General features: G+C 38.8%; 1 protein-coding gene across 1 annotated transcript in view; it reads left to right on the top strand.

Annotated features, from left to right (window-relative positions):
* Window positions 1–9,118, top strand: part of chsy3 (chondroitin sulfate synthase 3) — a 77,821-nt gene extending 68,703 nt beyond the window's left edge. Inside the window, exon 3 of the mRNA XM_067433446.1 lies at window positions 6,845–9,118. Coding sequence (XP_067289547.1) covers window positions 6,845–8,407 — 1,563 coding nt within the window. The 3' untranslated portion in view covers window positions 8,408–9,118. The remainder of the gene's footprint in view (window positions 1–6,844) is intronic.
* The last annotated feature ends 17,847 nt before the right edge of the window (window positions 9,119–26,965 follow it).

Raw genomic sequence — 26,965 nt, 5'->3', positions numbered from 1 at the left:
ATTTTGTAGGGCTCTGGCAGTGCTCAAGATGTTCCTTGTTGCACAAAGGAGCAGATAATGTCCTGCTGATGGGCTAAGGACCTTCTACGTCCCTGTCCAGCTCTCCTAGAGTAACTGTCTGTGTCCTGGAATCTCCTCCATGCTCTTGAGGCTGTGCTGGGTGACAGCAAACCTTCTGGCAATGGCACATACTGATGTGCCATCCTGGAGGATTTGGACTGTCTGCGCAACCTCTATAGGGTCCAGGTATCACCTCATGCTACCAGTAGTGACACTGACCCTAGCCAAATGCAAAACTGGTGAAAACCAGTCAGAAATGATTAGTAGGGGGGGAAATGTCAGTGGCCTCCACCTGTAAAACCATTCCTGTTTCTGTTTCATCCAAATTTCATTAAAACTAAAGCAGCTGAAACTGATTGCCAATCTCCTCTGTTACTTAACTGACCAGATCAATATCCCAGGAGTTTAACTGACTTGATGTTATTCTCTGATTAAAGAGTTGCTTAATTTTTTTTTTTGAGCAGTGCATTTCTTTCTTGACATTTATATTCTGAGTTTTAGAGCTGCTTCATATTTAATACGTAAATATACATATACACCGATCAGGCATAACATTGAACTTTTCAGGTGAAGTAAATAAAACTGATTGTCTCATCACAGCACCTGTTAATGGGTGGGATATATTAGGCTGCAAGTGAACATTTTGTCCTCAAAGTTGATGTGTTAGAAGCAGGAAAAATGGGCAAGCAAGGATTAGTGTCGAAGGTAGGAATAGTGGTGAACCGACGACAAGGTCATGGGCAGCCAAGGCTCAGTGATGCACATGGGGAGTTTGATGCTTTGGGCAATGTTCTGCTTGGAAACCTTGGGTGCTGCCATCCGTGTGGGTGTTAATTTGAAGTACCACCTACCTAAGCATTGTTACAGACCATGCACACATGCATATGGAAACGGTATTCCCTGGTGGGTGTGGCCTCTTTCAGTAGGATAATGAGCCCTGCCACAAACCAAAAATGTTTCAGGAATGGTTTGAGGAGCATGAGTTGACTTCACAGATCAGTCCAAAACAAGTCCACGAAGGCCCCACCTGACACCTTACAAGTTTTAAAGGAAATCCTAGAGAAATCCATGCCATGCCTCATAATATTATGCCTGATCGTGTAAAATTCAAGTTGTAGTTATAATCTTAATGACTGATTTCTGAAATTCAAAAATGTTGCAATATTGACACTGTTTTTCCTGTTTAATACTGTAAAGCTGCTCTGAAAGCGTCTGTGTTATATAAAGCGCTGTATAAATAAACGTGACTAGACTTGACTTGACTTTGACTTGACATTTTCTCTTACTCTTCCACATTGCAGAGGCTTATATATTTCCTCCTGTCTCTGCTTGATACATCACATTACTAGACTTATACATGTTTCATGGCAGGTTTAATGCGGAAGAGAGGGTTTACTGTCCCATCACTGATCCAGCATCGCTTTTATTTTTTTGCTTTCACTTATTTAAATATATTAATTACAAACTTATGCATCTCAGAGCTCAGTCTGAATTAGAGTTTTGCTGGAGACACTAGCTGCTTTATACTGGATGCAAAACATCCTGGACCGGCCGACCGCCGACGACTGTATGACTGCAGCGTTTATAAACAGACCACTAGATCCCAGAGCCAACTTTCCATTTATGTCCTGTCAGCAGACAAATGACCAGAAAGGCTCATGGATTAAGTTGCAGACATCAGCATTTATCTCATTATGAAACTGATATTAGCTGCTAGAAATTAGTCACACAGCTTTCGCTTTCCTTAGTTAACAAGATCACCCTCTGAGCATTGTTGCAAGCAATTTAATGTAGTTCACTCTTGATAATCAAAACATCATAGGATCTTAGGGGGCTAAGGGTCATTAGGTGATCCCGATTATCTCTGTACGTGATGTGGGACTTAAGAGTCTGAACACTGCAGGGAACTCTGCAGTGATTGCTCACGTCTGGAGTTCTGCTGTGAAGCGTGAGATAGGAATTACTCCACAGTCCAGTGTTTAGTCAGTCACTCAAATTGCAACACAACATCATTAGTGATGTGCTGGAAGAAGCTTTCAGAGTAAAATGCATAAGTACAGGACAGGTCCCTGAGTGTCAAGAAGCACTGTTTGAGACACCACATGGTGAGTCATCGAGTCTAGCGCATGGGATAAAACTAATAATCATAATGCATGCTAGAGGCAAAGAAGAATCATTTTCCCATAACTTGTAATCATTAAATGAAAGACATCTTGAGGAGTTACGTCATCAGCTGTTCACATCTAAGGGTGACTCAACTGTTCTGTTGCAAGGTTTGAGTTTGTTCACTGTGAGAGAAAGAAGATGAAAGAAAATGACAGCCTATAGGGGATTATATCAACCATCCCAACCTGCAAAAAGTTATTTCAGGGAGGTATCCTGAACGCTTATAAGACAGGGGTACACTTTTGTGTAGTCTGGCGTAAAATGTGTCTTTTATACTTGAGTTTTTTGGGCACTCTCCCTCTGCCATGGCTTTTCTATTTCTAGATCCAATGAACTGATTAATTCGGTTCGGGAGAAAAAAATAGAACCCCCCCCCCCCACACACACACACACACACACACACACACACACCACACACACACACACACACACACTGACAATTGATTGGTTGACTTACCGAAACAGGCCAATCAGGATGGTCTCTGCCTTACTGTGTGTTCACACCACTGGTGACGAGAGCATCAAGTCATTAATTTTTAATGGGAGCCCTGTGCATCGTGGACATTTTGGGCATCAAGGAGAGTTGAAATCTGTTCATCTTTATGGTAATGAGCTATGATGTGGTTCGGCGGCAACTGGCTGCAACCAATTGGAAAGCAGAAATGCTCCACTTGAGAGAAATCCAGAGAACGCAATCCTATAAACTTTGGTTCTGACCACATTAGTTACCAAGGAAAATGGAGAAGTGGATCATTGCTGTGTGGATTTCCCTATCATTTTATGTGTTAAGAAGGCAACACTATTTTATAGGCGCTAGAATGCTTGTTTTTCAGCGGAAATGCAGTTCTTACTTTCAGATTTAAACTATTCCATGAGGTTAACTTACACCCTACTTGTGGTCAGTCTGCCAATCAAAATGCTTGTTTAATTTAGGGCCCCTTTAATACAGTTTAAAAAAAGATCAAGAATTTGCTCTATGTCAAAACGTCAGCGCGTCCACCAATCTTTCTACAACGTCGTTGGCAGGGCAGCCAGAGCGAAGTTTGATGCTCTCGCCGGTGGCGGTGTGACGCAGAGTCACATGCACCTTATGTGGCGCACACTAGCACACACGCCCATCCCTCTATGCACAGTTTGGAGCAGTCTCTGTCTCACATATGCACTCTTGCTGGCTCACTTTAGATTCCGGGAGATTTTAACTAATTTGCAGGCAACAGGAAGCTATCAACATGCGGGAGACTCCGGGATCTTCCGGGATACTTGGGATGTCTGTTATATTGAGACAAAAGTTTTAAAGAGGCTAGGCCCTTGGAACAAAGTGCACTTAAGCTTAGTTTAAATGTACAATATAGAGGATTTATTACCATTTTTTCTCGAAATAAATTTAGCCATTAAAAAAAATTTTGTTATAGGTAAGCTTGCAATAAAGAGTTACGTCATGTCTATAAAACGAGTTTCACCTACTATGCCGACAGACATGCTACTTTTTAAAAAATATGCCTTGTAGGACTATTTTAACATATCCTTTTTACATGCATTTAAGAAAATGATTGATTGCAGGATTTTGCTGAAAGCAGCATTCTGAAACAGCATGTCAACACTAATGCCATCCTTACCCATTTGAAGGATGTTAGTAGTGTTTAACACACCTCGATTCTACTAGAGAACAAGGCTTATGTGGTCATGTAAACGCACAAGTGGTATTCTTACATGTTTTTTAAGGGTACGCAATCTGTGTGGAAAAAAAACGAAGGGCAACTAATGTAGCAGACAGGTGTGGAGAAAACTGCTTACTGCCCTTGCTGCATCTATATGCGTGTTAACAGATCTCTCAAATACAAAATATAGCACTCTTGGAGGGATCTCTTGCAGGTTTGCGTGTGTGAAGATGAGAGCATCAATGCTGCAGAACTGAATTTTTTTTTATCTGGCACAGATGCCTTACAGATGTTCGGTTTGCACAGCTGTGCTCCGTTTTGATAGCCTCTATTTTAGGCCTCACCCTTTCAAGTAATATCCGGAGTTAACATGGTCTCTTTGTCTAGCCGATAATATTTCAAATTAGGCTAAATGGGGCTAGTCAAAATTTCCATTCGCTGAACTTGGCTAGAACACAGTCATTTCCTGCTTTCCAGTACATATCTCATACCAGTGGTGGTTCTGACTCACATAGAGCCTTAGGTGAGATCAGACATGAGCAGTAGAAGTGAGAGATGGCAGGGCAGAAAAGCACAGGGAGCTCTTCTGCTCTAGGCTCCATATATAACCTATGCAAGGATAAACCGCTGTCTTATAATAATCTTAAACACAAAGCTGACCTAGTGGGAGCAAGCATTAAGTTTGAGATGCACAGTATGGACATAAATATGTGGACACCCTAGAATTCTACTGAACATAATTGTTTTTTCCAATTATTTCTTGATGCTCTTTCTGGCACTCCAATGATGATTGATAGACTTTATTACACAAGACAAATGCATAGAATGCCATTAGAATTGCCTTAATGTTATTTATTGCGTCTGAATATTGTTTTAGAATATTACAACACACACAAATTTTTTATTCTTCTTCAGTGGTTCTTTGGGGGGGTTAAGGTGCTATATAGCATGCTTTATGCTGCTGTTTCCACAGTAAAATAAAAAAAGTATTTTTAACATGTCACAGATATTCGTCAATTGTATTTTTATTTAATGCCAATTAAATATTATAATATTATAATTATTATCAGTTAATGGTTAATAATCGATTAATGAGCAGCGGTTGTTGGTCGGGAAAATTAACCGAAATGAGCTTCCCTAGTCTGGAGGTAGGTTTATGTAAGGTAACATGAAAATAAGCACGGCAGTCTGAAATCAGCCCCAATGACTCTCAATTAGAACACGCTGCAGTTCCATTTTTCACCACATATTAACCAAGCCTGCAGCACTCCTCTCAGAAACTGAAGCGTCCACGCCTCGATCGCCCCCAGGTGACCGGTCCCAGTATATCCTCTCCTCTGTGTTTTCTAATGGACGCGAGGCAAACGAAACAATCACATTACACTTCATTGTAGTGACACTTCATGTCATTGTAGACGGTTATCATCACAATGATTTCATTTCAAGTGTTCGTTTTTTTAAATACGTTTAATTTTAGTTAGTTATTTGATGCTATAAAACCGGGGGGTGTGACGTCATGATTGACAGCTGAGATCGATGTCTTCTCTGAGTGAAGTTTTCACTGAGGCACTAACATACTTTTTTCAGGATTTTTGGGAGCAGATTGGAGCTTTAGCTTTAATTTCTACATTTCCATAACTGTTTATTTCACACCAACATAATTAATTGTTCTGCATCTGTGAGAGTGTGGGCGGGCTTTTGATATCGCGGCTGTACTTCCTGCTCTATGTCCTACACTCCGGTCCTGAAATCACTACTGCGCAGACTGCAGTCCCAAAATGTCAGCGCTGTGCGGGGCATATGAAAGCTTCAACTCTGGTCAGCGGAAACGGATGAAATCGCGTCTTCCTTTTTTTTTTTTTTTTTACATTCTATGAGATTAACACTGGAAAACTGTGGGGTACTGTTGAGGTGGGGAGGGCTCAGAGACAGACTGACCGATTAGTGTCATGACATGCCTGCCGAATCCATGTGCTTCATTTTAATATAGCTCCCTGCTCCCTTTACAACTTAAAATAGTCTAGAAAATATTTAACAAATATAGATAATATTTGTTACAGAATGCTGAACATGTTTAATATATGATTAATTCAGTGTGCAGATATACAGTGCCTTGCGAAAGTATTCGGCCCCCTTGAACTTTGCGACCTTTTGCCACATTTCAGGCTTCAAGCATAATGATATGAAACTGTAATTTTTTGTGAAGAATCAACAACAAGTGGGACACAATCATGAAGTGGAACGACATTTATTGGATATTTCAAACTTTTTTAACAAATCAAAGTTGTTTCAAATAAAAGTGTAAACATGCTCATGTAGTCAAATCAACAGTACAGTTTTAAACTCTTTGTAATCTATTTCTAATTTGTTTGAAAATAATGATGTATAAAGAAAACATATGTTCCTCATTTTAAATATCACAATATCTAATTAATTGTGTATGGGGGTGTAAATAGGAATATACTTTAAATCTACTTTAAGTACAGTTGAAGGTATATGTCAAGTATTGAATAGTACTTCACTAGATGGGAACATATTATCTGACTAGCAGTAGTATAAGTTCACCTGTAGTATAGTTGTAATACAATTGAAAAACATAGTTGTGTAATAAAAGTTTACTACTTGGGCCAATTTAGTCCCTAGTAGTATTGAAACACAACACAATACTATACTATACTTCTAGTACATTGATTTTAGTATCCTTACTACATAAAGTAGTGTAATATACTTGAACTTTACTTAAGTATACTTAATAACATTAACTTAAAGTATACTTATTCTTTGTAAGGGTCTGCGAAAAAGGTAGCCCTCCAAGGCTGGATTTGAGGATCTAGTGAAAGCTGTTGTACGGACGGATTCACGCTTTTTATGATAAACAACTGTAAGGGTTTGGGTGTCACTAAAAGTCAGTAAAATACTCAAGTTGACTGTTGTTGTTTTCTTCTTCTTTCTCTCTGCAGATGCAGCAGTTGTTCTATGAGAACTATGAACACAACAAGAAAGGTTTCATCCAGGACCTTCACAGTAGCAAGATCCACAATGCTATCACGTTGCACCCCAACAAGCGTCCAGCTTATCAGTACCGGCTACACAGCTACTTGCTCGGTCGTAAAATCTCTCAGCTGCGGTACCGCACTATTCAGATGCACCGTGAAGTTGTCACCATGAGCCGCCTCAGCAATGCTGCAGTGCAGTGGGAGGACCAGCTACTGGGGGCACCACCTTCATACACACGCTACCGGCCCACAGAGCGGGACGATGTCATTGAGTGGGAGTTTGTGACCGGTAGGCACATATACTCCACCGGTAAGAAGCTGATGCCCCGTCAGGGCCTTGGAAACCTGGTTCGCTCAGCACTCGAAGACACTGTGCTTCAAGTGATGGAAATGATCAATAAGAACTCTAAAACTCGAGGCCGTGTCATAGACTTCAAAGAGATCCAATATGGATATAGAAGGGTGGATCCACTTCACGGTGCCGAATACATCTTGGACCTTCTGCTGCTCTACAAGAAGCACAAAGGCAGGAAAGTGACAGTGCCAGTACGGAGACACGCTTACCTTCAGCAGTCCTTTAGCCAACCTTTCTTCAGTGAGGCAGAAGAACTGGATGTTGCCCAACTAGAAAACACTATCAACGGTGACTCTCATTCGCTCTCGTTCCTTTCCAGCTCGCTCAAGATCTTCTCTTCCTTCCAGGTCTCAGAGTCCACAAAAGTCCAGAGTCAGACAAAAGTCCACTTCCTCGTACCACTCACCGGTCGCTATGAAATCTTTGTACGTTACATGGAAAACTTTGAGAGAATCTGTCTGATCCCTAACCAGAACGTGAAACTAACCATAATCCTGGTTGACAATGATACAAACCAGGATAAGGAGAGACACCTAGAGCTGATAAAAGTATATCACAACCGATATCCAAAAGCAGACCTGTCTATTATACCTATGACGGGAGACTTTTCTCGAGGCCTGGCCCTTGAGATGGGCTCTTCTCAGCTGAGGAACAACTCGTTGCTGTTTTTCTGTGATGTGGACCTTGTCTTCAACACTGAAACCCTCCAGAGGTGTCGAGACAACACCATTGAAGGAAGTCAGGTGTATTTCCCTGTCGTCTTCAGTCAGTATGATCCCAAAATTGTCTATGCTGGGGACCCTCCTGAAGACAGCAACTTTGTCTTCACTAAGAAGAGTGGATTCTGGCGAGATTATGGATTTGGTGTCACCTGCATATTCAAAAGTGACTTGCTTAGAGCTGGGGGGTTTGACACCTCAATACAAGGCTGGGGTTTAGAGGATGTTGATTTGTTCACTAAAGTCATCAATTCTGGCTTGACAGTGTTTCGCTCTCAAGAAGCAGGTATTGTACATATTTTTCATACTGTCTTCTGTGATACGCATTTAGAGCCCAAGCAATACAAAATGTGCACCGGATCCAAAGCAAGTACTTACGCATCCACACTGCAGTTGGCACAGTTGTGGCTGTCCAAACATTTAGGCGTTGGTTATAACAAGACTTCCTCCTGATGTCCCAACCAGTCCCCAGCAATCACTGGAGTTTACCTCAGATCTGCATTCACTGTATGAGTGAATATTTGTAGTGGTTCTGGGTGAATCAAATCAGTACAATCCAACTCCTTTAGTGCAACTTTCAAAGGTTCGTCTTTGCCATCTAATATGTTGCATCATCTTCCAATGGATATTTATTGCACAAGTCTAAAAAAGAGAGTCTTATGCGGTCATTTGTTTTCCATCTTTTGATCGGCTCATATCCTATGGAGCATGCTCTGCCACATGTTTAATGAGGCCCTAAAGACTAAGGAAAAAGGTCTCTGTATGTCATTTAAAGAGTAACAAGCTAGTTCACAGTGCAGTGGTTATAATAATAGTAAACAATACAATAATAATAATGTACAGAATGTGCCACCTATGTGCTTTAAATTTCCTCACTGGGGAAAGAGCAAGACAAATCGAGTTCTCTGATTTATACAAGGAGAAATATTATACCTTAATTCAGTATTTTTGAGTGAACTGTTTAATGATGTTGTTTTCTACCGAAAGTTGCTCTATGATATTACGGTACTGGTTACCATGTGACATCTATGTCTTTGTTCTTATTTCTTGTGTGCTGCAATGAACAACTTACATTTTGTTTTTGCTTTGTGGCTTTCATCATTTTTCCATTTGCTGGCAGGAAAAATTCAGTGGCATTTGAAATTATTTATAATAAAAACATTGACATGCATACTTGAAATGATAACACAATTTCCTTTTTTCTTGCTTTTATGTCAGATGTGTGTATGATTTAGACATCCATTCCATCTTATACAAGGAATGATGCAATTTTCAGAAACTCCTTGGGTGAAAACCAGTAATCTGAAATGAATTAAAATGATTTAAGTTTTTATGATCAAAGATTATGGATGGACATAAAAGAGCATAACTCATTAGCATATCAACAGAAAATATACATAAAAAGATGTAAGAACTTTTCAGATACTGTGTCAGACAAGTTACAACTGAGCTAATTCTGTTGTTTTTATTTAAAACTCAGATCGTTCAGAACATCCGCTTTGTGTTCGTTTCTCAGCCAGTTTATCTCCCATGGTTCCTCTGTGCTGCTGTTGCGGAGTTAAGCTGTTTCACATCATTGTCCACACTATAAAGCTCATTATGCAAAATAAGAAAAGGAACTGAACAAGAACTTTGCTGGAGAGCTGCTTCTTTACTGTGCACCCTTAATGTTATGCTACATTAGCATAATGCATTATCATATTTTGTTTCTGAGAATTAGTGTGCTGTTCTTTCATAAACAAGACTGTCGTGATAAAGATGGGTTGGGACCATTTGCAAAAGTTCTTCATGGATGTGCAAACCTTTTTCACCCGCTGATTTACTTCACACTCTGTAAAAGCTATTATCAACGAGTGACACAGGTGAGTAAAAAATAAGTTTGTGTATGTTGTGTTTACATGAAATTGTGATGATTTAATTTGAGTTTAAATCAGTCTGGACTAAAAGCAGTGCTATGACTGTTTTGTTATATAGAAATTGCTCCTAAAGGGTTTCCACAGACTTTTTGCTTTTGTTTCTCATACAGTTTGTACACTCAAGTAATTTATTATTTTTAGAACAGACATAAAATCTTGAATGTTATTTTGTTATGGGTGTTGTCAGACAATTTTTGTAAATGAGCCTCTTGACCTTTTGGAGTGAGTATGTGAGTATAGTGGGCGAAAGCACTTATCAATCTGACAGGCGTAAAAGATTGTTGTGTCCATCCTGCTTTAAAGGTTAATGTCTGGATTCATGAGGCATGAATACTTGATGAAACACAAGAGCTAGCTGGTAAACCCTCCAGTGTGCTGTTTGTTCTGCTGTTTGTTTATGCTGAATAGAAGTTCTTGTCACAGTGCTTCACTTTTTCCACATTTTTGTTATGTTTACAGCCTTATTCCAAAATTGATTAAACTCCTTATTTTCCTCAAAATTCTACAAACAATATCAAATCACCTTTTATTTATATAGCGCTGTTTACAAGTCCAATTGTTTTAAAGCAGCTTCTCAGTGTTAACAGGAAGATAATGCAACAGAATTTAATTCAGCTGTAGGCTACAGCTAGCCTGACAAGCCAGACCCACATCAAGATGTTTGGTCTGGAAACTCACCATAGACGGGGCTCAATCCGAGGGGCGGGATAAACGGTTGTCTTTCAAACTCCCTCTGCACGGGATAGGATAGCGCTACACCAACCAGAGCAACGAAGGTGAAGCAGAGCTCGCTGACTGATTAAACATTCGCCGTATCCGGTCGGCTAAACTACAAAAACATCTTCCCGCTCTTTGTTCTTTTCTCAGAGAAAAGCTTAACTCCAAGTCTTCCAGAGTCGCGGTCAGAGCTGATTCGAAAGACCGCCGTTCGCCAGTTTCTGTGTTAACTAGAAGCACGCAAACGCAACTCAGCCGTTGTCATTATGGCCCCGCCCGCCGACTCTATACATGATGTGATTGGGCCGTCCAGATTTTGAGGAACACAGCTCAGAATGGTATTGAGAGTGCCTAGACGACACTTGCGGGCAAATTAAATTTGCTGCCGCTAGGGTGCGTCTAGTTTTCTAGGCTAGGCTACAGCCGCATTGGTGAAAATGGTGATGTTATCCAGCCAATGTCAATTATCATATAGTGTCAATGCAGGCAGATCAGTAATATAGCTGCAATTTAGTTGTCCCCAATAGAGCAAGCCAAAAGCCAAAGGCAACAGTGGCAAGGAACCAAAACTCCTTTAGGGCCAGAAACCAGGCTCAGTCGGGGTGCCAGTTTTCCTCTGGCTGACGAACAATGTATGATTATAATTCTGGCAACATTGCAGGTATTAAGTCATACTAGGTAAATATATTTTCGAAAGATTAGAGTATAGATTAGATTAGATGCAGCATTTACAAGGGGGAGTTTAATTGGCACGCTCTCTGCAGACTTTTTAGGAATGCGTTGGTCATATCTATCATATCATAGCTGAACGACCAAGTATGGTGACACAAAATAAAACGTGGCGCTTTTCTAAGTGGGTTTAAAAGGATAACTATAATGCATGGCCGAATAGCACTTTTGAGAGTTCTTCAACTCGGCGCAATAAAAAGTCAAGCCTGAAAAATCCACCCGCACAACTCCCCCTCCCCCCTATTGATGGAAATGAGAGAGGGAGGGGGAGATGTGAGGGAGGATTTTTCAGCCAGGACTTTTTACTGCGCCATGTCGAAGTACTCTCAAAAGTGCTATTCCACCATACAGCTATCCTTTTTAACCCACTTAGAAAAGCGGAACGTTTTATTTTGTGTCACCATACTTGGTTGTTCAGCTATTTGTGTAACTGTATTTAAGTAGGGGAAACGTGGAGGTGTTTGGTCGCTTTTAACTCTTAAACGCATAACGACCCAAGACGTCATTCACTACCCTGCTTCTCATTCATTTTTTAAAGTTAGACATCAACCTTCTTAGTATTCCTCAATCAATCCATTTTAAACAATATAACAAGAAAAAAAATAGAATTATAATTGAATGCCTGTTTTTTCACTAGTTTTTTGTCAAAACTGTATAGGGTCGCTAACGACCCGAGGTGTGTACGTAGATTTTTTTTGCACAATAATAAATTAATCTATAATGACGAAATAGTGCAATTCACCTTTATGCCACAAGGTGGCAATGTCTGATACGCAATGATGAAGTGACGGTTCACTCAGTTACCTCTGACAGAAAACGAAACAATAATAATTATAATCTGCAAAACTTGAAATGGCTCAGTGATTTACAGCAGAGAGGAAGAACTAAACATTATCAAATATTAGTGTCACTGACTTTTGATGATGGATGTGGTCAAGAAGCTGTCAATGCTCAAAATATTGATTTTGAAGACGTTGAAAATGAGTTTGGAGAATATGCTGGAGATCGCGAATATGAGGCAGATGCTGAATGGACTGGTAAACGAACTCTGACGAGGACAGATGAGGATGGTATTAAACATCTGCTCAAACTAAACCCTTCCAAGCTTCAAAAGGTAACGAAATATGCTTTATTTTATTCTTCTGTAAGTGTTACTCTAACATCAGGAGTTTTATATTTTATCACGACAGGCAGAGGTCCATTCATGTTAAATATAGATCCGGGTCGCTAACGACCCGAATATGTAAGAATGTTTGACGAAACAGTCATGCATTTAAGGGTTAACTGGATCTCGGTACCTAATGAATACACTGGGCTTAGTGGGCTAAGCTAAATGCTATCAGAATGTCACCGCACATCAGAACGATTAAGTGCATGCACTGAGACGAGAGAGGTATTGTTAGGGGTTAACAGCTTATGACCCAGGACCAGTAGTGAAGAAATGAATACCAAGAGTCAGGATAGTAATTCATTAAAGGAAAAATGTACTTAAGAATAGTTTGTAGCTTCAAAAGGAGAAGCCAGCTTCAAGTCTCACAAGGTGTTTGTAGGCCTCGCTCCCTCTCTCACCGTCTCGTTGCCTCGCCCTAACGTACATACAATTGTCCCAACAGTTATACCGTTTTCAAGGTCTATCCATGTCATTACTGCAATGTGGATGGTTCTGATTGGCTCAGAGACAATGCACAGTCATGGTAAATTTCCACTCATGTCAGTTAATCTGATGTACGTTTTCATAGATGTGTCACATGTTGACGCTTTTACCCCAGAATTAGGCCCGTAGTGACCTTCCAGGTCTGGAGCAGGCGCCAGCTTGCCCAAAACAACCCATCTCTTAGGGTGCCCTTTGTACACCATTCTCAACACTGATCTGTAACATAGAATATTGCGGACATACACAGATACACAGTCTCTCCAAGGTTGGAGCTGATTAAGCTCCAGTTCTAACCAAAACATACTGATAACATTTGCTTTCTTTCAGTGAGAGGTACACACAATAGTTCAGGCAATATTCATATTGACTCTTTAGTGTTTCAGTAAAAGGAAATATGAAAGGAATAAAATATAATAAATGAAAGACACTTTAGAAAACAAGAAACATTAAACAAAATCATAACTGGAAAGAATCATTATAATAATATAGGAAGATAAATATTGATTAAGGTTTTGATTATGAATTTAATTAGGATATATATAAAATTATTGAAATATATAAAAAATATATATTTATAATGCCATGCCATGGTATCGTATCACCCTGCCATGACACTAATGTAATTTCCTCTCTCAAGACCTATAAAAGGTACTAAAGACGTCGTTACAAAACCCATCTCACTAAAGGGGTTCTACAATAATTTTATGAAGTGATGAGAATAGATTTTGTGCTATTCAAAAAAAAAAAGAAGGACTTGTATAGCGATGGGCCGATTTCAAAACAAAGATTCAAACGGTTATGATTCAGCGTGTCGATTCAGGATTCGGATTGCCAATGTCATGTGATTTCATCAGTTTGTCACACGAATCACAAATCAATGCGCTGATTCATAACGTTTCGAAACTTGTCATCACTATATAAGTCGTTATTTAGGTTTTTTTTTGTTGCACAAAAACTATTCTCGTCGCTTCATAAAATTATTGTAGAGCCACTGTGGTGAGATGGGCTTTGTAACGTTGTCTTTAGTGCCTTTTATGGGTCTAGAGAGAGGAAATGACATTGGTGTCAAAGAAGGCCTGTCTGAGCCATTGGAGTTCAACAAAATCTTAATTTGTGTTCCGAAGATGAACGGAGGTCTTACGGATGTCGAACAACATTAGGGTAAGTAATTAATGACATAATTTTCATTTTTGGGTGAACTAACCCTTTAAGAGTTTTGAGTAAATATATCTGTGCATTGTTGCTCAGATAAGATGGTGTAAAATTATAACAGCCTTCTGTCTGTTCAGTTTCGTTTGCTTTCATCACTTTTGCTCTTATTCTCCTGTAATGACTCGTTCTCCAACAGCCAGTCAGAGTTTTCTCTCACCAACGACCCGCCGCTGATTCTGGAATGCCGATTCTATGTTGAATCGGCCATAAAAACCTTGATGGCATACGATTAGAGCCAACGGTGCAGAGCACTGGCTGGCGCTCAAAAACGGCCCAACAGTGCCAGCTTAGTGTGTCCTTATGCATGAGTTCAATATAATGATAATTTTGCCCAAATTAACGGTTTACTTTAACTTTAGCCATAACTGATAGTGTTTACGTGAATACTCACCAAGGCAGGCATTTTGACACACAAATGAGTCTATTTGACCAAGCGCAATAAGCTGTGAAAGAGAACTAAATTCACTTTGCATCACAGAAAGCTGCATATCAGTACTGAATTCAGTTCTTTCTTCTAGCTCATCCAGGTTTCTTTGCTGCTCTAATCATGTTTAAGCAGTCCTGTACTACACAGATATATTTACATTCAGATAAACTATATAGCAAAAATCTCTATCAATCAGCATGGTCATATAGCCCATGTGTTTGCCCAGCCTCCCTTGACAAGCACTCACACCCCACACTTTGAAAACCCGTCTTTAAAAGTAATTACCTTTCCAGTTCACATATATAACATCCACATAACTGTCAAATAATAAGGTAAAGGGTAACTAACATTTAAATCTAAATGACATGCATTGATGCATTTCCACTGATGCAAATGCCACTTCGTTGCTACATAAACAGAGAGACAGCACACCGGTAACAAATATTTAACATTAAAAGTGCACCATGCAACTTTCCGTCCACTGGAGGGCGCCTATTCAAAACAAATGCGTAGTTTGATGATGCAAAGTTAGAGCGAAGTATCTTGGGACATGTGGTCTTCACCTCACAGCCGGTGGAAAATAGGACTCGGGCAGAAATCACGTTCATGCATGCGGTTATTAACGTTACTGTAGTGTGAAGCAGAGCAGGACCGAGTGTTGTGGAGCTGAGAATGGTCGCTTGAGCGATTGTTATACAAACGCACGGCTCGCAAACACCGGGACTTTTATTATGACGGGACGGGACACAGTCGGCGAGCGCCTGCACTGATCCGCTCTTCCGGTTATGATTATGAGGTAATGCAGCTCCGTTTATCATATTAGATACATTTAAGTGTGTTGAAAATTATATTATGACGATACTCCGTGCGTTCACTTGTTCACACTGCTAAGAGTAAAGCGCTCCTGCCAAATAAAACCCAAAACCGAGGGTAGCGCAGATATGATGCAATTGACAGGCGACTTCCTCAAATGCAATGCTGAAACGTCCCGGTCCTTAGTTAAAATAGCAATTTTCTCACAATTTACAAATAGTTGAAAACATTTGGGATATTGTAGGTACTCAACTGAACAAAATATATAACACCGGCCTAGTGGTTTTTGGATATTTTACTGCAAAAATACTACATAGTGCACCTTTAAAATGTACCTAAAAGCCTGTGTGTTTTGCAGGAAGTTGCTGCACCTGAAGCTTCCAGTCACAGAACTTATCCACAGCTCGCCTGCTGTTACACTGAGAAATGTCACTATACAGAGTGTGCTTGTGTAAATTACAGTAAGTCTGTGTGAGCCTGTGGCCCATGTTGTTTATCTAGTGGTTTAACAGCTCCACCAACTGTGGATGTTGGAGGCGCTTCAACAAGTTGTCTATTATAGCTTGATGAAAGTGCAGTCTGTTAATCTTTCCATCACTGCGGCTGGCCAATATCAGCTGAGATGCATTCAACTCTTCCTGGAGAGTATAATAACACACATACAAATCTTCACTGAAGGGGCATTTAAAGAAAATAGTCAAGCCATCAGCACACTAGAATGATATGATATAGTTAGTGTGGCCATCAGTACAATAAATTAGGTGTCTCCTAAATAATTAATAAATCAATATATTACAATACATCAATATAATATATTACATATGTTCTTGTTACACTTAATTATTCCCATAATAATAAATGGGTTACTGTATAACTGGGATTTGTTTCCCCCAATAAGGTAATCCATGTCACGTTATTGACTTTTCCTGTCACTATTATGACTGGCTTATTTCATTTAAATTTGATATAAATCTTTACTATCAGTCATGAATTTGTTAACCTGTGGAAATAACATTTAAAGTACACTTCAAGGCATAGTCTGATAGAAAAGTATTGCTTTTGTGTGAGTAAGTTCTTCTTTGTACTACTAAATAGACCAGGGTTTTCTGGCCTTGCATAATAAACAGAAGTTTTACACCTTTTTGTGAGACGACGTAAGACACTGTGGCTGTTGCACTTCTGCTTGGATACATATTAAGCATTTATTTTACAACAGAAAACATTGCATTTTTATTGTCCCCATAAGTTTGTTTGTGGGTGTGCGTGCGTGTGCGTGTGTGTGTTTTCTATCCGGGACATCAACCTGAATGCACACTGACTCATGGGGACCTGTGTCTCTGTGGGGACTCTGAAATGAGCTTATAAATCATACAAAATCATTTTTATTTAACTTGTTTTTGTTTTGTTTTTAATGTAGAAAGTATTGTGTTTAGGTGTAGGGGAAGGATAATTGTAAGGGTATAGAATACACAGTTTGTACAGTATAAAAAACAAATATGTCTATGGAGAGTCCGCACAAAGATGCCAAACCAGTTGTGTGCACGTGTCCCGGTAAACCCTACATATGAGGACAAAATATCCCACAAAGAAGGCAATATCCAAAATCCTTGTCAGGACATAGTAAGTCCTTTTAAGGAATCACAGTAAGTGATGTTTTTTTATTGTTTATTTTTTTGAAAAGAAAAATACAAAAAGTTTTGTGTGATGGGTAGGGTTAGTTTAAGGGGATAGAATACAGTTTGTACAGTGTAAAAAAAAAACATTTTGTTTATGAATAGTCATGTGCGTGCATGTGTAAAGTGATGAACGACTGATTGCTGTATTATCATCTGAATGAAAGGAAAACGAATGAAATGTCACACTCATCAGCTCTCATAAAACGCTGCTGCTAAAGTGAAGAAATTGATTAACCTGCTCGGTGTGCATAAAATGCAGAATTTACCTATTACCTATCTGCTATTACAGATTCAGAATTTAACACAGTATAAGAGTGAATCAGAGTGACTCTTAAATGTCACATGGCTCTGGAAATGATAAAGAAAGCAATATATATATATATATATATATATATATATATATATATAATGCGCTCTCAAGTAGCGTTTCTGCTTCAACAATATTGTATATTATAGTTTTATTAATATTTTCATATACTACTGTACAATTAATTGTCTTTTCAAGAACTGCAGAGAAAATCTTCTGAGGAAGATTGAAAAGCACGGGTGTCATTTGGTTACATCTCAAGTGTCTATTCATCCCTCTAAAAGCATCCCTTCAAAGCTCAGCAACATCACCCACAGAAAACCTTCGGTTTTCAGATGAAGAGTATCAAACTGATGCATGCAGCGCCCCCTGATGGTAGCCTACATCTCCTTCTGGAAATATAAATTACTAAGAAATATGAAAACATTACTGGGATCTTATGGATTACGCCAATAAAGGTACTTGAATTCTTGACAGTGAGTCTTCTGAAGTGCTGTTTTACAAATAACCTATGTGTGCAATATTACCTAGCCTATTTATTTTTGTGTGATTTTTGTATTTGTCATTCCAGTTCAGTTTAGCATTGTAGTTTCTGTTCTGTGTGGTTAAACATGGCGAAATATGAGGGGGGGAAAACTGCAAGAAACACATGCAGAAATTGTCCAAAATGCACATATTGATAAATTACAACACCACAAAACACTAAAGGCAAACAGACATATAAGGGGAGAAGACAGAAGAAAAAAGTAGTGAAAAGAAATACTTTATAATTATAAATAGGCCTATAAGTCAAGTCACCTATATTTATATATAAACTTTATTGCAGACACAGGTCCATATACCACATCAAACAGTATAATAAAATACAAAGAGGATACAACTTATACATAAAATATACAGGATATACCAGCTACACAGGCAATAGAATATACAGGCTATTGCACCAATGTCGTCTTAACCTGGAAGTGTATCTATAACAACTTTTCAAGGGACTGATTAGGGCTTCAATTATATGGTTCACTGACTTGTCCAGGCGATACATTAAACTAAACATCAATTGTCTTAACAGTGCCTCCCAAGTTGGCACTCCAATAGACAAACAAACGGCTAGCACTATGCCACCTAGGGACACAAAGCAGCAACCTCATTGCATCATTGTATGCTACCTTTAGCCTCTGCATACTCTTTTTCTTATAGTTAGACCACAATTGAGCAGTATACAGTGGTGTGATATATGATCTAAACAGAGAGCACTTCACAGAATCAGAGCACATTGAAAACCTCCTAATAAGCATATTAGCTTGAGAATAAATTTTATAGCGCTGACGATACAGATCTTTGTCATCTGTCTAATCATCAGATATGACATGACCTAAATATTTAACTTCCTTACACATGTCAATAGGGCTATCTGATCGGAATAGTTTCCTGTCCTCATCACTTCTAACTCTCATTATGTGACTTTTCTTAGCGTTATACTTTATATCATAGTCAATGCCATACTGAGAGCACACCTTCAGCAGCTGCTGCATCCCAGCACTATATGCGCAGGACCAGGTCGTCCGCATACATAAGATGATTAACAATAGAATTGCCCACAAGACAACCAGTATTTAACCTATTTATCTGGTTTGATAATTCATCCATATAAACACTGAATGAAATAGGAGACATAATTCCTCCTTGTCGCACACTATTGCTAACATGAAATGGAGCAGATGGGCAATTCTTAGACTACGGGCACTTTCATGTCCTTTGATCATATTTTATTAAAACCATTTAATTTTTAAAAATTCTCACTTTCATAGTTAAATTTACAATGAAAGTACTTTAGGAACTTTTTACCAGTAGTCTATAATGATTTTTTCACCTTTTTACACATCATTATATATGCAAACATTGCTGTTTTGTGCTTGTCCCACACCCAGACTTCTGATCTTCAATAATAAAAAAGAAGTGTAAAAAAAGGATTTATCTTTTTATATATATATATATATATATATATATATATATATATATATATATATATATATATATATATATATATATATATATATATATATATATATGACTGAATAAAGTATCAGTTAAAGAATCAAAACATAATTGAGGTTTTTAAGGTCAGAAAACTATTAATGAGATTTTATATACAAAATGTAGTTGTCCCACAGTATTGCCGTCATTTCCACCACAACGCTGTAATATGCCTTTAAAAAGTTTTTTTGAAAGATTGTTTGGGTAGTTTCTATGGAGATGAACAATGACAGCACATGTATGACATGGAGGAGATTTAAAATTTCTTCAGCAACTTGGACAAGAAAACTCAAGGTAAATATTGCTTGAAATGAAAATATTTTTATTGTATGTCATTTCCAAACATGGCGTAACATCAAATGACTTTGTAAATAAATTGATTTTTTTAACACAAATAGATGTATTTTGCATGCATGCAAGGCTTGCTACCAATTCATAGCTAATCTGTATTACTAGCTTGGATTTTTTTTACAAAATACTGTAGAATTATCATTTCCACCACCGTCATTTCCACCACATTAACTTCTTGGGTGGAAATGACAACGGTGTGGTGGAAATGACAATTATGCTTACAAGGTGCAATTCATAGATTAAGTGGCTACATATGAATATTTGATTTTTTTTAAATGTACAACGCTTTTGTATTTATTAAAAATATATATTTGTCGGAATGCCTTTTTGTCTATTTTTAAGATGCTGCGGAAGTCAACAAGAGAAAGGTCTCTGTGAGAACGCCACTGCGTTAATGCGCCGTGAAGCGCCTGTAGAACCATTCCATCGGAAAATCGATCGATCGTCGGCGTGATGACGTCATCGACCGGAAGCTATAAAGCATCCGTGAACACAAACAGGAACTAGCTTCTGATAAAGCCTGAAGTAAGTGATCACGGACACGCCGGGAGTATGGCAGAGCGACGCAGCGTCTCGTTCCCTCAGGGAACTAGGGTTACATACGTAACCGAGACGTTCCCTTTCGGGGAACTCGAGCTGCGTCGAAACGCTGTGAGAACGCTTATACCCACATTGCCATAGGACCAAGTGTCTCGTATGTGTGAAGCCGAAGCGCACACGATTACGAGAGTACCTGCGCCCCAACAGTAGATGCCAGATCTAGCTCGTAGAATCTGACAAAAGTCAGCGGAGACGACCAGCGTGCCGCGTTACAAATATCATGGAGGGAAGCCCCCGACAAAAGTGCTTTAGAAGAAGCCATACCCCTCGTAGAGTGCGCCCGGACAGCCAGTGGAGATGGCTGCCCGGCTGCCTCATAAGCAAGTGAGATGGCCTTGACCACCCACTTGCTCATTCTCTGCTTAGATACCGGAGCCCCCTTCTTAGGGGCTCCGAAACAGACGAACAATTGATCGGTCTTTCTCCACAAGGCAGCTCTGTGGACATACATATCTAACGCCCTAACAGGGCACAGCAGATTTAGTCTTTCCTGGTCTGACGTCATGAAAGGAGGAGGACAGAAGGCTTGGGGAGTAATGGGGCCCCGTGGGCTCGTAGGCTTTATGTTTGTGCTGTTCTGTATATCATTTGGTATTGTAGATCCACACACACACACACACACACACACACACACACACACACACACACAGACTTATACTCACACAGCATAATTATGAGGTACACACTATAGGGCCATGCAATTAAATTTTTTAACTTGGAATATTCGTGGAGTTGCCTCACAAGCAAAAAAAAACAAAGTCCTAAATTACCTAAAAAATATGCAAGCTGATATATGTTTATTACAGGAAACTCACTTCTCACAATCAACACAAAACTGCTTAAAAACTACATACTTTAACCACTGTTTTTCCTCCTACTATAACTCAAAACAAAGAGGAGTATGCATCTTAATTAACAAAAAAATACAATTTAACCACCATACAACCATTTCAGATCCTGAAGGCCGTTTTATCATTATTAACATTTCAATCGACAATAATCCAATCACAATTGGCAACATTTATGGACCAAATTCTGATGACCCCTCCTTCTTTTCAAATTTCTTTTCCTCTCTTTCAAACCTTTCCAGCTGCCCAATAATTATAGGGGGAGACTATAACACTGTAATCAATCCACCATTGGACAGGTCAAAACATACAGGAAAATCCTGGCAATCCTCCAAAACAATAAAACAGTTCATGAGTGATTTTGGTCTTGGCGATGGTTGGAGGCTACAACACCCACTCGCCAGAGAATATACTTTTTATTCCAATGTCCACCAAACTTACTCCCGCATTGATCTATTTCTAATCAGTAATTCAATCATACCAAATATTGTAGAAACTAAAATTCATCCCATCAGTATCAGTGACCATGCTCCGGTAACTCTCACATGGAACCCATCTGCAATACAGAAGCACCCCACCAGATGGCGTTTTAATACATCACTCTTGAAAGATCCAAAATTTGACAGCTACTTCAAGAAAGAGTGGACATCCTTCCTTGAAATAAATGACTCTCCAAAGTCATCAGCATCACTTCTCTGGGAAACATGGAAAGTAGTATTACGGGGGAAAATTATATCATATTCAGTCCATAAAAAAAAGAAGGAAAAAGAAAAAGAAGTCCAACTAGAAGAAAAAATTAAAAAATTAGAAATTTTACATGCAAACAACCCATCAGAAACCATCCATAAAGAATTAAGAGAAAATAAATATTTGCTTAATGAAATAATAAACAAAAGAAACCAGTTTCTTATTCACAGACTTCGTCATGAGACTTTTCACCATGGCAACAAATCCGGTAAATATCTAGCCAGTCAAATCAAAAGAAATAAAGAAAAAACAGCTATAACCTCTATTAGAAACTCAGCAGGGAAGCTAACCAACTCACCAGTTGAGATAAACAAAATATTTGAAGAATACTACACACAATTATACTCATCGGATCTGGACCCAAACCAAGAAGACATAAACCAATTCCTTGATAACACCCTTCTACCAAAACTCAACCCGGAACAAATGAACTCTCTCGAATTACCAATCACTGAAAAAGAACTCCACTCTGCGCTCAATCACATGCAAAATAATAAAGCACCAGGACCGGATGGCTTCCCTGCTGAGTTCTACATTCATTTTTGGTCAACCTTATTCCCACTATTCAGTAGAACAATAACAGAAATAAAACAAAATGCTAAATTCCCATCCCACATGAACACAGCGCTTATATCACTCATCCCTAAACCTAACAAAGACCACACCCTCACATCTAACTACCGTCCTATATCACTTATAAATGTTGACATAAAAATTATCAGCAAAGCATTATCCTATAGAATTGAAAAAATAATACCACATATCATCCATCCTGATCAGACCGGCTTTATAAAGGGTAGACACGCATCCAACAATACTCGCAGATTATACAATTTAATGCATTACTCATCAGTACAACAGAAAGATACTCTCATTGCCACCTTAGATGCAGAAAAAGCTTTTGATAGGGTCAACTGGAAATTTTTATTCACCACACTACAAAAATTTGGCTTTGGAGAGTCATTTATTAACTGGATCAAGATTTTATACACATCACCGTCTGCCACAGTCACAACCAATGGACTAACATCACAAAGCTTTGCACTGCACAGGGGGACGAGGCAAGGATGTCCACTCTCTCCATCTCTATTCACCATTTTTATTGAACCTCTAGCAGCAGCCATCCGCCAAAACCCATCAATCAAAGGCATTGAAACACCACAACAAACACATAAAATCTCACTTTATGCAGATGATATTCTACTATTTATACAAGAACCTCTAGTGTCTTCACAAGAAATAATTAAAACAATCCAGTCTTTTTCAAAAATCTCAGATTACGCAATAAATTGGAACAAATCATCCATCCTCCCTTTACATAAAACCAAATGGGATGTGGCACCCCACCAATCACCCATACCTATATGTCATGATCACATCACTTACTTAGGCATCAAGATTTCCTCCAGACTGTCAGAGTTGGTAACACTTAACTTCACACCACTACTAAAAAAAATAGAAGATGACTTGCTTCGATGGCTCAACCTTCCAATCTCCATAATTGGCAGAATAGCAGCAATTAAGATGACAATTTTACCAAAAATCAACTATCTATTCTCAATGATTCCAAGCCACCCCACACTCACCTGGTTTAAATCATTAGACTCCATTATCACTCGCTTTTACTGGAAAAATAAAACACCAAGGATAAAACTCACCACACTACAAAAAAACAAGGCTCAAGGAGGACTAGAAGCACCAAATTTTTATTATTACTCGATAGCTAACCAACTGCAATACATATACAAATGGACCCACCCCACCCAATCCGATATTATATGGCTAGATATAGAACAATCACTCTGCAAAGAATTAAATATAGCTGACATACCATTCCTCACAAAAACAATCAAACAACACACATGTTTTAAGGCTGTAACTATAGCCTCCACTCTGACAGCCTGGTGGAAATTTCACCAAATCACAAATTCTTTACTAGCTCCATCTATCCGCACCCCATTGTGGAACAACCGTGACTTCATTAGCAATAAAAAAATACTGAACTTTCACACATGGGCTGAAAAGGGTATCACTCATATTAACCATATTTTCAAATCCAACACATTAACAACATTTCCGCATTTGGCCCAGGAGTTTGGCATCAGGAGCAATGAATTTTTAAAATACCTGCAACTCAAATCTTCTGTTCTGGCAAAAATAAACATCCGAGCCACAAATTTAGAACTTCCACCAGCAATATCAGACTTGGTTAACATTTCATCTCCAAAGAAACTTCTCTCCAAAATATACAAAATCATTTCAAATCAATTTCAGACCATATACTTACCAACAATAAAATGGGAAAACGATCTCTCAATAGCTCCTGATGCCAACTTCTGGACCCAAATCTGTAAAAACATCTATTTCATGTCCAAAAATGCTAATCTTCAATTGATACAATACAAAACACTTCACAGAACACACTACACGGCCAATAGATTAGCTAAAATGGGTTTCACATCAGAAATTTGCACACATTGCAGTCAGAAATCTACAGATACATACATCCATGCAACCTGGCACTGCACTCCAATCAAACACTTCTGGGAAGAGGTCACACAGTCATTATCCACTATAGTGGGCTGCCACATCCCACTATCGCCCTCTCTTTGCTTGCTTGGGGACCTCACAATAATTACAGATAAAACTATAAACTTTAAAACTCTCCTCATAGCCCTAACCATTGCCAAGAAAACTATCCTCATGAACTGGAAAACTCGTAACAAAATACACATTAACCACTGGAAAAATCTTCTCACCGACTTAATTACAATGGAATACACATCTCTCCCCTATAATCCCTCATCTGAAAGCGACCTCTGCCATCCAACACTTTCTGACCTCTTACAACTCTGAATCCTCTCTCTCTCCGTAACTCCGTCTCCTCCAATCTCTTAATCAATCCACAGGCATTACTGCATAATTCCAATTATTGTCAATATTGTTTCATTGTTTCATTATTGTTATTGTTATGATTGCTATTATTTATTATTATTTTTATTATTGTTGCTGTTTCCATTGTTGTCTTTGCTTTCATCATTGTCGTCATCATCATCATCATCATTATCATCAACTATTATTATTGCTGTTTTGGAATTTCAAACCTGGTTTTCATTGTCACCACTACTACTATAGTAAAATCGATTGATTATTTCTAATTTTCCCCCTAATCTTTTCATGTGTTTTTAATGCACCACAATGTAGAAGAGAAATGTGTGTTTGTATGTATATTTAAATTGGAAAACCTCATAAACACTAAGGCAGGTAGGACAGGCGAGAAATGGTTTCTCTAGGACAGCATCTCTGTCCTAAGTTGAGACACTCGCACAATGTCCCCCTTCTTTTAATGCACCTTAGACACTACACACAACATAAAAATAAAATAAAAAATTAAAATAAAAAGTATAGGGACTGAAAAGATGTGGGGGGAGGATTATCTTATATTATTATTATATTATGTGAAACTTATTGACCCATTGAAAGTGGTGACAATGATAAATATTACATAGGAAAATAAAAAATAAAATAAAAAAAGGGACACTGATTATTACAATGATGATGATGATGATGGTATGATGATGATAAGTGGTAGTGATAATATAATAAATAATAAATGTGTAATTTTGCTTTTGAATACACACCCACACCTACACTCACCCACACACACCTTATACATTAACACACTTTTATTTCACTTCTAGAACTATGTAATTACTCGATTGTCAATTACTGCACTATTGTGGTTTGTATGTCTGTATGTCAATAAAAAAAAAAAAAAAAAAAAAAAAAAAAAAAATGTTTTATATGTTTAATATTTTTCTAACATTTGGAACGATGCATGATTTTTTTGTATTATTTGATGAATTCTAACAGCATTTATTTGAAAGAAAAAATATTTTGTAACATTATGAATTGAATATATTGATTATATTGAACATTATGAATATCTTTACTGTGACTTTTGATCACTTAAATACATCCTTGCTGAAAAAAAAAAAAAAAAAAAAAAAAAAAAAAAAAAAAAAAAATAGGAACCTTGGGGACGTAACCCGGCCTGGGATGCAGAAAAGCCTTTACCATCCCAGGCGCAAACTCTAGGCATGAGGGCCCAACCGACAGGGACTGAATATCTCCTATTCTTTTGAGAGATGAGATGGCCAAAAGAAAAATAGTTTTGAGGGTGAGGAACTTGTCCGAAACCTTCTCTAAGGGTTCAAACGGAGGCTCAGACAAGCCCCGCAAGACAATGGCCAAGTCCCATGCCGGGACCCTCGAGTGCATAACCGGCCTCAACCTTAAGGTACCACGGAGGAAACGTGTAATAAGAGGGTGTCTTCCCAAAGACACTCCACCCAAAGGGACGTGGAAGGCACCCAAGGCCGCCACGTACACCTTTATTGTGGAGGGGGTCAACCCTGCCGAGAACCTTGCCTGCAGGAACTCCAGCACTGTACCGACCGGTCAGTTAACTGGGTCCAACTGGCGTTCTCTGCACCATGCTGAGAAAAGTTTCCATTTCAAAGCGTACAGCTTCCTCGTGGACGGAGCTCTGGAGTGAAGGATGGTCTCAACGACCTCGGCCTGAGAGACCCTCCTCTATGAGCCTGGCCCCCTCAGAGGCCAAGCCCATAGTTTCCACATCTCTGGGCGTGGGTGCAGGAATCTCCCGCCCGGCTGAGAGAGTAGATCCCTCCTGGTCGGAATCTCCATCGGAGAGCCTTCCAGGAGAGAAAACAGATCAGGTCCGAAAACCAGATTCTGGTCGGCCAGTACGGAGCCACTAGCAGTACTTGGGCCTTGTCCCGGCGTACCCTCTGACTGTTTGTGGTTAAAGTTGTTTACAGTAAGACTGTAACTGTTCATCTGGTTATGGAACCAAACAGACTAATGACTAATGCTTTGTTAAATGGGTTTCAAATAAATGTTTTCTGTTTATCTACATGGACGTCCATTCATTGTCATTTCCACAACACCCAGTCA

Source organism: Pseudorasbora parva, chromosome 23 (genome assembly GCF_024679245.1).
Source record: "Pseudorasbora parva isolate DD20220531a chromosome 23, ASM2467924v1, whole genome shotgun sequence".
Classification (NCBI taxonomy): Eukaryota; Metazoa; Chordata; class Actinopteri; order Cypriniformes; family Gobionidae; genus Pseudorasbora; species Pseudorasbora parva.
Note: the sequence above shows the minus strand (reverse complement) of the source record. Positions and strands in the feature narration are given on the sequence as shown.